This window comes from Conger conger, chromosome 3 (genome assembly GCF_963514075.1).
Source record: "Conger conger chromosome 3, fConCon1.1, whole genome shotgun sequence".
NCBI classification, from domain to species: Eukaryota; Metazoa; Chordata; class Actinopteri; order Anguilliformes; family Congridae; genus Conger; species Conger conger.
This window is the reverse complement of record NC_083762.1, coordinates 42,443,508-42,457,210: the sequence shown is the minus strand read 5'-3', so window position 1 is coordinate 42,457,210 and position 13,703 is coordinate 42,443,508. Positions and strand designations below refer to the sequence as shown.

The 13,703-nt window shown below is 37.7% G+C and overlaps 2 protein-coding genes across 2 annotated transcripts in view; one reads left to right on the top strand and one right to left on the bottom strand.

Moving 5' to 3' along the window:
• Positions 1 to 696, bottom strand: part of itprid2 (ITPR interacting domain containing 2) — a 43,787-nt gene extending 43,091 nt beyond the window's left edge. Inside the window, exon 1 of the mRNA XM_061235322.1 lies at positions 572 to 696. The gene's annotated coding sequence lies outside the window, so the exon portion shown is untranslated. The remainder of the gene's footprint in view (positions 1 to 571) is intronic.
• A 9,627-nt stretch (positions 697 to 10,323) lies between these two features.
• Positions 10,324 to 12,992, top strand: neurod1 (neuronal differentiation 1). Its single transcript, XM_061235876.1, has 2 exons — positions 10,324 to 10,443; positions 11,250 to 12,992. Exons 1-2 carry the CDS (start codon positions 10,435 to 10,437, stop codon positions 12,303 to 12,305), a joined length of 1,065 nt encoding a protein of 354 aa, XP_061091860.1. The 5' UTR covers positions 10,324 to 10,434; the 3' UTR covers positions 12,306 to 12,992.
• The last annotated feature ends 711 nt before the right edge of the window (positions 12,993 to 13,703 follow it).

The following is a 13,703-nucleotide window of genomic DNA, read 5'->3' as shown; positions in this document are numbered from 1 at the left end:
AAAAAAAAAAAAAAAAAGGATCACTACACAGACAAAAACGTTCTGTTCGTCCCTGCTTCTAATTTACGACATTATATCGAGATCTCATCTAGGCTACATCAGACATTTAGTTTTCGGTTCAGAAGTAAAGCAACGTAAACGGACAACATATGAACACAATCTTAACACAACTATTGTGCAGACATGTTGCTAAGCAGAGTGACAGAACAAAGCATTGATAACAATAAAAGTAATCACGACAACAAAACAAATTCCGCTAGTGTGCTACACTGAAAACTTCGCAAGGTTCCACGTCTCTACATGTTAATTCAAACCTCATAAGAATACTCTTCAGAAGAGTGTTTGCAACACAACGGTAGGTATATAAGTGGCAAAAGTCCCTTGCATTTTCTACAATTTGTATTCTTGCTATAATACGTGTAATGTAAAATAAATGGAAATAACTCATTGGTAGCAATCAATGCGGGTTCCATAAAGTAAAATAAAGCGAAACAATACAAAAGAAACACACGAAGAATAACGTCTGACAAACATGCAACGCCAAAACGTTTATGAAAGTAAATGGTCTTACCATGGCACTAAAATCAGTGGAGTGATCTTGATGATCATCCAGCAGTAACTTCGTAGGATCTGACAAACTTCACCGAACTTCATAAAAGAACAAGGCTTCCGCTTCCGCCTGGAACACAAAGTAGCATAACAAGGGCGAGTCAGTGCAGCCCGTCACAAACTGGAATAATCTCTTCCCCAAATCAGCCTTTGCTGCAACCCACTGGAGAAAACAAGGATATTGCACGTACACAGCAGATTAAGAACCGAACAAAATTGTATGTTTGATATGTGAATTAAATGAATGAACCTGAAATGTTTGTTGAAAAAAATCTATTATTTAAGAACGTAAATTCTTGGGAAGCGTCAACCTGATTTCATATAATAGGCTACCATTTTAATCTAGCCTACTAAAACGTAGAAAAAAAAATATCCCAACTGAGCCGCAGTTGCACGTGCAACGAATCAAGTTTGATTTTACCCCAGTAGTTTATATGTTGCGAGGATTTTATTTTATTTTACAAGTATAGTGTATTTTACTGCAATGACGGGCAACAAAGTGATTTACTTTTTTATTAATCCCCAAACCTTAATTCATTCCAACGCCTGAGTTAAAACCTGATACCTGATTGCATCACTGACGTGGACAAACTCTGCTGGGAAAAACAGTAACCAAAGTAGATTTGGGAAACGGCTAGTAAATACACTCTAAAACAGGGGGGTCACACTGAACTCCCAGGGGGCTGCGGTGCTTTTTGGGGTTTCCTTCCAATCAGATGTCAATGAAGTCCTTGAGAACAAGGTGTGTGGATTCTTTAGCCAATCAATGACTTGAATGAACAACAGGTGCTAAGAACATCCCAAAAGCCAGCAGACACTGCGGCCCTCCAGGACTGGAGCTTGACACCTGTGCTCTAAAAAGTTCCGGGAGCAACTTAATTTGCCACACTGGCGGAACCCCTTGAGCTGCCCCTTTTTAAGGTTTTCTGAGGAGCCTTTTGGAAAGCCTGAAGGAATCTTATGTCATGTCCCATCATCATCATCATCATCATCATAATAATAATAATAATAATAATAATAATAATAACAACAATACATTAATAATAACAACAACAACATTGCTAGATCACATACAAAATAATGTATTGTTTATAATACATAAAACAAATATGAGTATATATCAATAAATCTATAGTGCGTGACAATTAATTCAATGTTTAGAATACATTCCAGAAATCAAGACATCCCAGAAATAACAAGTTCATGAAGGTTCTTCAAACAGCCCCATTTTTTAAAGAGGGGATGGTTTTCGAAGTTACAAAGGTTCAAATATGAACTAGTGACAGAGGAACGTTTCTTAAATAAACTTCAAGGTTCATTAAGGATTCTATAAGGTCTTTTTTAACATTTATGTTTTAGAGTGTTCATTGAGCATCATAATCCATTGGATAGTGACGCATTTTTTGTTATTTTGGTTTTGTACTCTTGCGGTTTCAGTTTGAAAAGATACAATTGAAATGCAGACTGTCAGCTTGGTATCTTCCCTGGTGATGCTTTGCAGGCCTGTCCTGTATCCCTCTTCAGTTCCTGCTTGTTTTGGGGACTTTTCCTTCAGTTTTCTCTTCAACATGTAAAATGAATGTTCAATTTGGTTTAGATCCGGTGATTACATCCGCCTGTGAAAGATTTTCCACCTTTTGGCCATCAAAAATCCCCTCGTTGCTCTAGCAGTATGTTTACGGTCATTGTCTTGTTGCATGACAGTTCATGCAACAAGTGCTGTCCAATACGTTTTGAGGCATCTGAGCAGATAACATATTTCTGTTGACTTCAGAATTCATTGTTCTACTTTTGTCTGCAGTCACATCATTGATGAAGACAAGTGAGGCCATTCCACTGGCAGCCATACCGGCTGAAGCCATAACACCCCACCATGTTTCACAGATGAAGTGGTATACTTTGGATCATGGGCATTTCCCTTTTTTCTCCGCACTTTCCTCTTTCCATCACTCTGGTACATATTAATCTTTGTCTCATTTGTCCACAAAACTTTGTTCCAGAACGCATTACACATTAAAGCTTCAACCTCATTGTCATTGTATCCTTTCAAACCTAAAGTGCTAGAGTGCAAAACAAAAATAACAAAATGTGTCAGGGTCCAATGAATTACAGTATGGTGCTAACTCTACATAGCAAAATACAGGTACTGTATACACAAGCTTGTGTAATACAAAGCCAGGTCGACCAGCTACATTTCTAATTTGCAGCAGGGCAGGATTGTTCCTACTCTGAGCATTTGGCTTATTGAATATGATTCAGACTGATATTTCAAAATGAATGTTGTTACAGGCTGTAGCGGCCTGTTGTGTAGTGGTTAAGGTACATGACTGGGACCGCAAGGTTGGAGGTTTGATCCCCAGTATAGCCACAATAAGATCCGCACAGCCATTGGGCCCTTGAGCAAGGCCCTTAACCCTGCATTTCTCCAGGGGAGGATTGTCTCCTGCTTAGTCTAATGAAATGTATGTCGCTCTGGATAAGTCTGCCAAATGCCATTAATGTAATACAGTTGCTGAAAATGTTCAAGTTAGTAGCTTCAGTGTAGATCATTATTGAGGTAAAGGTGAATTCACACCACGTGAGAGACTGCTGTGTGTGAGAAGGACTCCCTTGCATTGTGCTTGGTATTTACACTCCTCTAGCTGCTGAAAGAATCATTATTATTATTAATGGTAATAAAAGACAATTTTAAGAATGGTATTTTATAGATATAAAATAAATATGTAAACCAATCAATACCCTTTTTTTCAAAATGAGAAAAGAGCAGTGCAGTTCTTTAAAATTGTTAAGGCATGCGGTATATTATATAATTTGTGGGTATGGGCTTAGACAGTGGGGTGTCTTGGGTGTTTGTTGTGACCTAAATTTGAAATAGTGGGATTTTACTTATTTTTGTTCTGTCCGTTTGCACCACTTAAATTTGTTTTGGAAGTTTTCTTTATAGGTAGTCTACAGGGTTTATTTACATGCATATTGTTTCTTAAGCGAAAGACAAACATTTTTTTTTAAAAAGAATTTGTAACCAATAAATACAAGTCATAAGCATGTGGACTTTGAAGAGCTATTGCAAGGAATTGGATATATTCATAAAACAGCACACTAATTTGGATGTAGGTTACTATTGTGTCTACTTTTATTGTGATTTTCGTGTAAAAATCAATACTTGAGTGAAGTTTAGGTTTTGTAGACTGGACTTCAGTTACTAAAATCACCGTTAGACACGCATCTGGTGTCATTTTAAGTTATTTCCACAAGAGGACACCATTGCATTGTTCTTTTTATAAAATTGCCAACGGGCTATTTTAAAAACGAAGCAATTTTTAAACAGCACGAATCCGCATGTCTACATATCCAAAGTCTTAAAACAAATTGGTGCATTAACGCATGATACTTTTATCAGCGAGAATATGGAATGTGGATAAGGCTATTATTTAATCATAGACGATATATGCCAAATAATTATAAATGCTACGGGTCTATTGGTCAAAATATATAGAGAGTATTTCCGTGTAGTGTTTGTTCATGGATATGCGAGTGAAGTGTTATACTGCAAAAAAAACCCTCACCATTTTATTGTTCTCCTTCATGTCTCTGCGGAATTTTAATTAAAATGCATCGTTCGCTATGCAAACAGATGGGCCCGTAGCCTATACTGTGTTACACGGAACACGTTATTTGTTTAGCAATTTTCCCCGAGGATGGTTAACAATGTGATGTATGGGGTGGATGCCACTTTTATTAAGCTTGTTAAATAAAGGAAAAATCCATAACGTTAGTGTGCAGTGCTTAAAAGATCGAATATGGCTACTGTAGCCAGCAGGTGGAACAAGCACAACATTCCACGAATAATGTTTATAATAACGTTATAATCCCTTAAATGCAGTCCCTTCAAAAAGTATTTGAACAGCAAGGTCAATTCCTTTGTTTTTGCGAAGTCAATTGAGTTTGAGGTCAAAATATGTAGGCTACATGAGATGACAGATGCGATGTTGTCGATATTTATATCAAGATTTGTTGACCAATCTAGAACATATCACCTTTTGTATCCACACCCAATTTTTAGGTGAGCAAATATATTGGAACATAGTATTTCTTTTTGCCCAGATGCGTCCTGTTAGATCGATTGGTTAAACAATAAATCATTGTGAATGTCTACTCTTGGTTTTAGCTTTGGGATTTGCATTTGTGTTAGACAAGATAAACCAATATGAAGACCAGAGAGCTGTTTTTGTGTTAGACAAGATAAACCAATATGAAGACCAGAGAGCTGTCTTTTGGAGAAAAACAAACCATTTTTAAGTGGGGAAATCGCACAAGCATTGGGGACAGCTTGTACAACAACTTGGAATGTCCCAAAAAAAGAAAGAAACCGCTGGCGTACTGAGCAACAGACCAAGGAAAACAACAGCAGTTGATGACAGAAACATTGTGAGAGCTGTGAAGAAAACTCAGTCAGTGACATTACAAACAATCTATCAACTGTTTGAAGAAGACTTAGAGAGCAGCAATATAGAGGCTATACACAAGATGTGAACCATTCATCAGTAGTAAGAATTTGAAGGTGAGATTACAATTTGCAAAGAAGTACAGAGATGAGACATACAAGTTCTGGAACTAAATTTTATGGACTGATGAGACCAAGGTTAACCTCTACCAAAGTCATGGAAAGGCCAAAGTGTGGAGAAAGAAGGGATCAGCTCATGATCCAAAACATACAAGCTCATCTGTAAAGCACAGTGGACAAAGTGTCATAGCTTGGGTGCTTCTGCAGTGGGCTCACTAATGTTTATTGATGATGTAACTCACGATGGTAGCAGTAGGATGAATTCATAAGTCTACAAAAACATTCTGTCTACCAAGTTTCAGAGAAATGCATCCAAACTAATTGGAAGAAACTTCTTCATGGAGCAAGACAATGACCCAAAACACACTGCCAACACAACAACAGGCTTCATTAGGGAGAAAAGGGAAATTTTTAGACTAGCCAAGTCAATCACTGGACCTTAACCCAAATGATCATGCATTTCATCTCCTGAAGAGGAGATTGAAGGGACCCCCCCCCCCCCCCCCCAAAAAAAGAGAGGCTGCAGTAAAAGTCTGGAAAAGCTTCCAAATAAATACAAAGGATATGCTGCCAAATATTAAGTGTTTTCAATTTCATAAATATTCTCTGTAAAAAATGGCTCACCTAAAAATTGGATGGTCTGATACCAAAGCTGCTATGTTATAAGGTGTAAATAGCATGAAATGAAAGCTGAAATTCTGAACTATTGCTCATCTTTTTATCTCAACCCCAAATGTATTCAGTGTATTACAAAGACAAAGGAATTGGCCTTGCTGTTCCAATACTTTTGGAGGGGACTGTATGTACTCCATGCGACTTTGTATTTCCCTGCATGCGCAAATTACATTAAATGCCATGAGAAATTAACTGTAAGTGGTGAACTGAATAGCCAACAGTTCGCTGATCCGTTCATTCAAAGTAACTGGTTGTGTTCCCTCTCAATTCCGCCACAAGGTGGCGCTTTGTCCTAAACGCTGACAATTAAATCACATTGTCTGACGTCATGCCAAAATAGTGACAACACCTTTAAACAGTCGGCTATATTTATTCACTTGAAGAAAAAGTGATTTGCAACCCAACCAGAGCGCAGTCTGGCCTGGCTTTTACAGAATAGCCTACATATATTACTTACTAGACTTACATGTACCCTGGTAAGAGTTCAGTTAGCACCTGGAATAATAGGAATGTAGTGTAAGGGAGACCAAGGCACAAACTAACACGGGAGAACCAAACAATTGTGAGTTTGTGTCTTGTGTGAGTGGAAACTTCATCAAGAGTTATTAATAAATCTGAGTTTCACCAAAGTGTTTTTCGAGTAACTGATAAATATACGTCATTTAAATCAACGCTGTGTGCCAACATTTTCCTGCAGCCACAATAACTTTTAATGTAACGGACCATGCTCTTGTTCGGTCCTATTTAACACTTATGCATTAATTAATTCCATATTAATGTTGTATAGACAAAATGTAGACAATTTTTACAAGACAATTATCAGATGAAAAATGGATAGATGCTGGATTCACCAACCTTTCACCTGTATTAAAACAAAGCATTTATCCAGTCCGTTTTCCGACAAGGAAGCTGCTTGATCCATAGTCGGGGCATGTTGGAACAGTTTCACTCCCACTACTTTCGACTGAACTGTAATTGGCAGGAGTGTCCTAGAACTGTTCGATGGTCTAAAGTCATAGCAAAGACATGTATCGTCTTTCTGGATGAAAGATATTTGCTCGAATGTGTGTGTATATTTTTTTAATTAAGTAGAAAGTGGTTTGGTTGTTCGCCCGGTCCCATACAGAATTGGGTCACTTTAGAAAAGGTTTCTACAGATAGTTAAGATAAAACTTGGATTGCGTTATGTATTTCCTGCAGACTTTTAGTTTCAATTAACTGCACTCATGTGTATCTAACTTTTAAGGCACATAAACTGTCGCCTATGCGAATAAAATTATGTGACAAAATCTGCTGCAGACTAGGCTATAATACAATATGCCAGGTTTAAATTATAATTACGATGGGCCTGCATATGCTAAACAGGGCAGCGTGGCACGTGTGTGCAGCAGGTGGCTTACTTCAGTGCAAAGTCACTTTTACCTGTGACTTTCTTTAATATTGAAACCGTATATCACTCCGAGGCGCATTTTGGGGTGCCAGCCAAAAAAATAATGTCTGTAGCTCTCTTCCACTATGATTTATTCCGCAAAAATACCAAAGAACTAATCAGCAGAGGAACTAATTAATACAAATCTGCATTTTTGCATAAGCAATTAGTGCGATGAGAGTGCAATGAAATGGGGAGTTGGTTCCGTTTAATCTAACTGCTTATTCAAGCGGAAAGGCATTGGGGTGAGACACTGGGTCCCTGTTTTGGGAAAATGCTTTTTGATTAGGAAGAAGAAATGAAAGGTCAGATCATCAATATTTAAATTGCATCTGAACAGGTCTGTGTTCGCAACGAAACTTTTTCCTTTTTCGCAGTAGTTAAGTGGCAAATCTCGTAAAGTAGAACTCAGTGAAGCGTATCCCAAATGCGATCAAACTGTAAAAACATAGCCTACATTCGTCTCTTTGCTGAACATGTGTTGTCACGCACGCATTTGTCATCAGTGGAATAGCATTGTTCTTCCATATTCCTGTGGCATAAAGTTCTATTCGCGTGTTTTAATAGTCAACGTTGATCTCTGATCTGCTCATCTTCTGTTCGAAGGATAAGGCATCATGTTCTCATCAAAAAATGAAATAAAAATATTTCTATAGACTAAATCTATGATTAGAGATATACTTAGCCTTTACTTTAAATTAGTATAATTTAAAACGATGAGACCCCCTTGTTTTAGCATGTAGGCCTGTAATAAATCAATTAAATATTTTCTGTCACATCAACGTAAGAAGTTTTACAGAGGAGTATATTTGATATTTTCTTATCTCGACATCTATTTATTTATTGTGGATTATTGTCACCGTAAATTAATAGCATAATACTACTACTACTACTAATAATAATAATAATAATAATAATAATAATAATAATAATAATAATAATAATAATAATAATAATAAATACAACAAATACGTAATTCCTTGGACGTCAAAAGTAACATAGTGACCTTAATATTTTAAATGTATCAAAATGTACCGTGCGTACAGTCCCCAGTCATAATTAAATTAATTTACTATGTGGACAACATTCAACAAGAGTCGCTGTCGGTGGTGCTGAACTGCCTCGGTTTGCTCGGCGACAATAACCAGGACCAGGACAAACAAAACACGAGAACATTTTGCTCCGGAGTGGGAGATTGATCAGGACAATTTGTCGCGTTACGAGAGATTAGCTGTTCTCCTGTCGGTCCACGAAGCGCAGAGTTCCTGTGGGTACTTCACGGTTACCAGGTTATCAACATGCGGACTTGCACCCTCCTGTATTTGAGCCGGGACATTACCAGAAGTTAAATATAGACGAATCACAGCTAAATAAACACTGCGTGTGGCATTTTTAATGCCTGACCAAGCACATACAGAGACCCATCTCTCTTACCTGGAACTCAGCGTAGCTGAATTCAATAACGAAGAGACCTTGAAAAATAAAGCCTTTCACCACAAAATAAATAGCCCATGTATGCGCTCAGAGATGGAACATATAGGCTACCTGGATCAGAGCAACATTTGTATAACTTTACAAAGGCAATATATACGGTATAAGCTATTCCCCCAATGTTTAATGAATTGTCTTAAACTGTTATCTCCCAACCCCAATTAAGAGATTTTAATCTGGCAGATTTTATGTTGTGGACATCTGAAACGCGTTTATTAATTTCATCGCTCCAAGGCATGATTTGGTTTTAGTTCATTTTACAATGCGCTCATTTTGTTATTGGCCGTCCGCATTTCTTGGCTTAATTTTATCGTAAGCAGATGGATACAGAGATTGATATGTGTGCCTTTCAGGAGAAAAAATAATCACCAATTTGGGCTCACACTGTTATTAAATTGACGGCACAAATAATCGATGAAATGTGTGCAGTTATAAACCTCCTCTAACATACGTTACAATCCATTCCTGATTTCTGTCTTCAGGCCTATTGTCTGGAGTTGACCACTTGTTTGGTGGCTGTTCAACGGTCATCACGTCGATTTCCCCCAGATATTATTAAATTGAATAGAAAACAGCAGATTTTGGACGTTGGATCAGGCTAGTGAGCCGTGAAACAGGCTTTTGTTAGTGCGCGTGCAGCTCGCGTGCCGACCTCAAGTCTGAAAAGAAGGGACTCACTGGTGAGGGGGGCTCAATCCAGACACCACAACTACTGTGTCCAGTTGAGAGCACGCACAATTAGAAAGATTATCGGTGACGGCGACTGAACAATTCTAAACAAGCTTAAAGCGGTGCTTAGTGTTGTCTGACCCACTAGCTTTATTTTACTAGGCCCAGGTTGTAACTATAACTTACAAATCATATTATTATTATTATTATTATTATTAGTAGTAGTAGTAGTAGTAGTAGTAGTAGTAGTAGTAGTAGTAGTAGTAGTAGCAGCAGCAGTAGCTAGTAGTAGTAGCAGCAGTAGCAAGCAGTAGTAGCAGCAGCAGCAGCAGCAGCAGCAGCAGTAGTAGTAGTAGTAGTAGTAGTAGTAGTAATATTATTATTATTATTATTATTATTATTATTATTATTATTATTATTATATAAACTCCAGCAGGTCTCTAACAGATTTTAATAAATTAACTTCAGACTAATTCAACTAATAAACGAATTGCAACTGTAGCGTATAATAGAGGTTTGAGTTTTGCTTGTGAATGTTGATAAAATGAGGTCTACACAATCACGGGGTAGCATGTAATAGTGTATGGAATTGGATTTGTTATTTAAGAGAATATATGCCATGTTGAAAGGGTTAATTCATCCTACGGGTACAAACAGGTCCGCGGAGTCTCTAACTAGAGACAGATGGCCACTTTCTTTTGGCCACAAAAGGATGGAATAGAGAGCTCCGTTGAATACAAATGGAATATGTCACGTGACGCTTGGGGCCGTTTGACTGACGTAGTTGACCATATGGCGCGTGCCAGAAAAAGAGGTGGAGCCTGCTGTCAGTCGTTGGTGCAATGGTATTAACCGCAGCAATAGATACATGCTCATCCCTCAGCATCAGCAGCACCACTATATAACCTGAGCATCCACCACGCGCCCAGTCACAATACTCCAAAGGACCTGTCACGCACCCAGAGGGGCATGAACCGCTAATAACGAGACATCCCGCATGAAAGAGGTACTTAGTCAATGTATCTGTCAGCTGCTTTATATTATCCTGAATGTTTACTTTCCGTTTTATGTTTTCCTTATTGTAACGTATATGGAATTGTATGGAGTTAGTACGCAGTGATTTACTTTTGTCTATTTTAAGCATGTGCTCTTAAGGAATAATGATTCGGCAACAGAGGACAGTAAGAATGCATGTAATGTTTAAGTATATAGAGTGCGCCGAAGGGAGCTGTGAAATAAATAAGTAGGCTAGCTATATGCTTTCTGTTAAACTGTTAATTAGTTTATGGAGATGAAACGGAGATGTATATTGCAATTAAATTAATCAGTTAAAAATAATTTGTTTAAACAAATCTTCTCAAATGTACAGTGGATTATTATTTATTTATAATTTTTATATAAGCTTTATTATTATTCTAAATATATAAATACATTTGTCTCAATACAGCTACTTAACAATATACATCCTATGGCATTTCTAATATAGATTTTGATTTTAAGATGATGTCTTTCGTAGTCATGCCTTTGAGTTATCTGCCGATTAATCTACTTACAATCAAATAAAATAAGTTACATAACATTACATTACATTACATTATTGGCATTTGGCAGACGCTCTTATCCAGAGCGACGTACAACAAAGTGCATAACATAATATAATATGTAAACAGTTGAAGTTTACATAACATATGCTATCATCGTATTATATTATATTTTGTAATAAGCGATGCATCGACCGTGTTATCATTTTCTGCTTAAACGAATCAGTACCAGGTATAGCTCTCTTAACGTATGCTGTGATTTTCTTGACAGTGTTCGATCATGACAAAGTCATTTAACGAAGAAAGTATGATGCCAGAGTCCAAGAGCACAAACTGGACTGATGAATGTCTGAATTCCCAAGAAGAACACGACATGGAAAATGAAAACGGTGAACACGAGGAGATGAGCAAAGACGATGAGGACGAGGATGAAGATGCGCTCAACAGATTGGAAGATGATGAAGAAGAAGAGGACGAGGACGAGGAAGAAGGAGATGAACAGAAACCGAAGAGACGTGGACCGAAGAAGAAAAAAATGACAAAAGCTCGGCTCCAAAGGTTCAAATTGAGGCGCATGAAGGCTAACGCGCGTGAAAGAAATCGCATGCACGGTCTCAATGACGCGCTTGAGAGTTTGCGTAAAGTTGTACCGTGTTACTCTAAAACTCAGAAGCTTTCAAAAATAGAAACCCTAAGACTGGCTAAAAACTACATCTGGGCTCTTTCTGAAATCCTGAGATCGGGTAAAAGCCCGGATTTAATGTCCTTTGTCCAGGCCCTATGCAAGGGATTATCACAACCGACCACTAATTTGGTAGCGGGCTGTCTCCAGCTGAACCCCAGAACTTTCCTTCCCGAACAGAGCCAGGAAATACCCTCTCATATGCAAACTGCAAGTGCTTCCTTCTCTGCCCACCCATATTCCTACCAAACTCCCGGTCTTCCTAGCCCTCCTTATGGTACAATGGACAGCTCCCATGTATTCCACGTCAAGCCGCACTCTTATGGCAGCGCACTAGAACCGTTCTTTGAAAACCCTCTCACAGACTGCACTAGTCCCTCATTTGATGGACCACTGAGCCCACCTTTGAGTGTGAATGGGAACTTTTCTTTTAAGCACGAGCCTTCATCAGAATTTGAAAAGAACTATGCCTTTACCATGCACTACCCAGCAGCTGGACTGGCGGGACCCCAGGGTCACGCCTCCCTTTACGCAAGCTCCGCGCAGCGTTGTGAGATACCGATGGAGAATATTATGTCATACGACGGACATTCTCACCACGAGAGAGTTATGAACGCTCAGCTTAATGCTATATTTCATGATTAAGGAATCATTCAATCATACAATGAAACATTATCGCTCTTTTTAAAAGCGTGTTCGGGTATCACTGATGCAAATATTATACGTTTGAAATGATGTATGTATTTATTATTGTTACTGCCTTTGGGAGAAATGGGAATTCATATTCCCATTGACGTTATGTACTATACCCTATAGCGCTTCTATATTAAGGTCACAATGGCAAATTGGTGTGGCCAGGTTCATAATGTGTTGATCCTATGATCCATAAAACAAAATCCACAAGCAATAATTAGGAAACTATGCAATTTTTAATCTAATAATGGGCCAATTAAATAAAGATATATATTTTTTTCAACCAGCATTTTAGTATTTATCTATCCCATATCGAATTATTTTGGTGTGATTTTGTACAGAATTGTTAATTAACTTTTATAAGATCTATGACATACTGTATCCCATGCAACTCCATTAATGATTTATAAAACATAGAGGAATCTGTTGTTCAATAATAATAGTAACAATGAAGTGAAAGTAATAATCAAATTTAATAACCAGCATAGACGTGCTTAGAAATCTATGTTGCCTTGGCACTTCTTTACTGTAAAATCACGCAATGTTGCACATCACTGATTATTCCATTACACAAAAAAATGTCAAAAGATTGAACGCTGCGAAATAAATAAATAAATTGAGTATGACGTGTGACTATCACCTGGACGTTTAACCTCATCTATCCTATTTCTTTGACATGTTAATTCCCAATGCGCTTTATCTTTGCATCGGTCCAATGGGTGTGCCCTTAATCCCAAATTATCCTCAAACAAGAATTAACGACTGGTCGTTAAAATGTATGATTAATTTGGGACCTGCGACCGACCAGGTTAGGCAGGTTCATTCCAATGGAGTTGCTTAGTAGGCTACAATAACAAGTTCTCCACAAATAGCGCAATAGATATTGCATGTACCACACAGCCCCGACTAAGTGCTGTTTAAAGTGTCACACTGGTTCAACTTGAATAAATTTGTACTGTACATTTGTTTGTAAACCTGTATAGTATGATGTATTGCCACAGTGCATTGAGGCTTTATATTAAATCTCGGAACTATTTATGTTTCAGATAGTATTGGACATTTCGTTGCATTTATCTTTCAATGTGAATTCTTAGTGTATGTATTTCCTATGGGATTCTTGTTTTTTATTTTGATAACTCATAAAGGCGTAACTTATTATTTGTAGAATAAAGTCCCTTGTTATGATTTTGTCATTTTCGTGTGAATCTGTCAAGGGTGTGTTAAAACGAAGTACATGTGAGAACAGTTTTTTTTCTGGAAACATTCATTTGAGAAAATCCAATCGATTATATTCATGTGTATTACACCGCATGCTACATTATTACATTGTCGCTGAGTTGCAGGGATTAT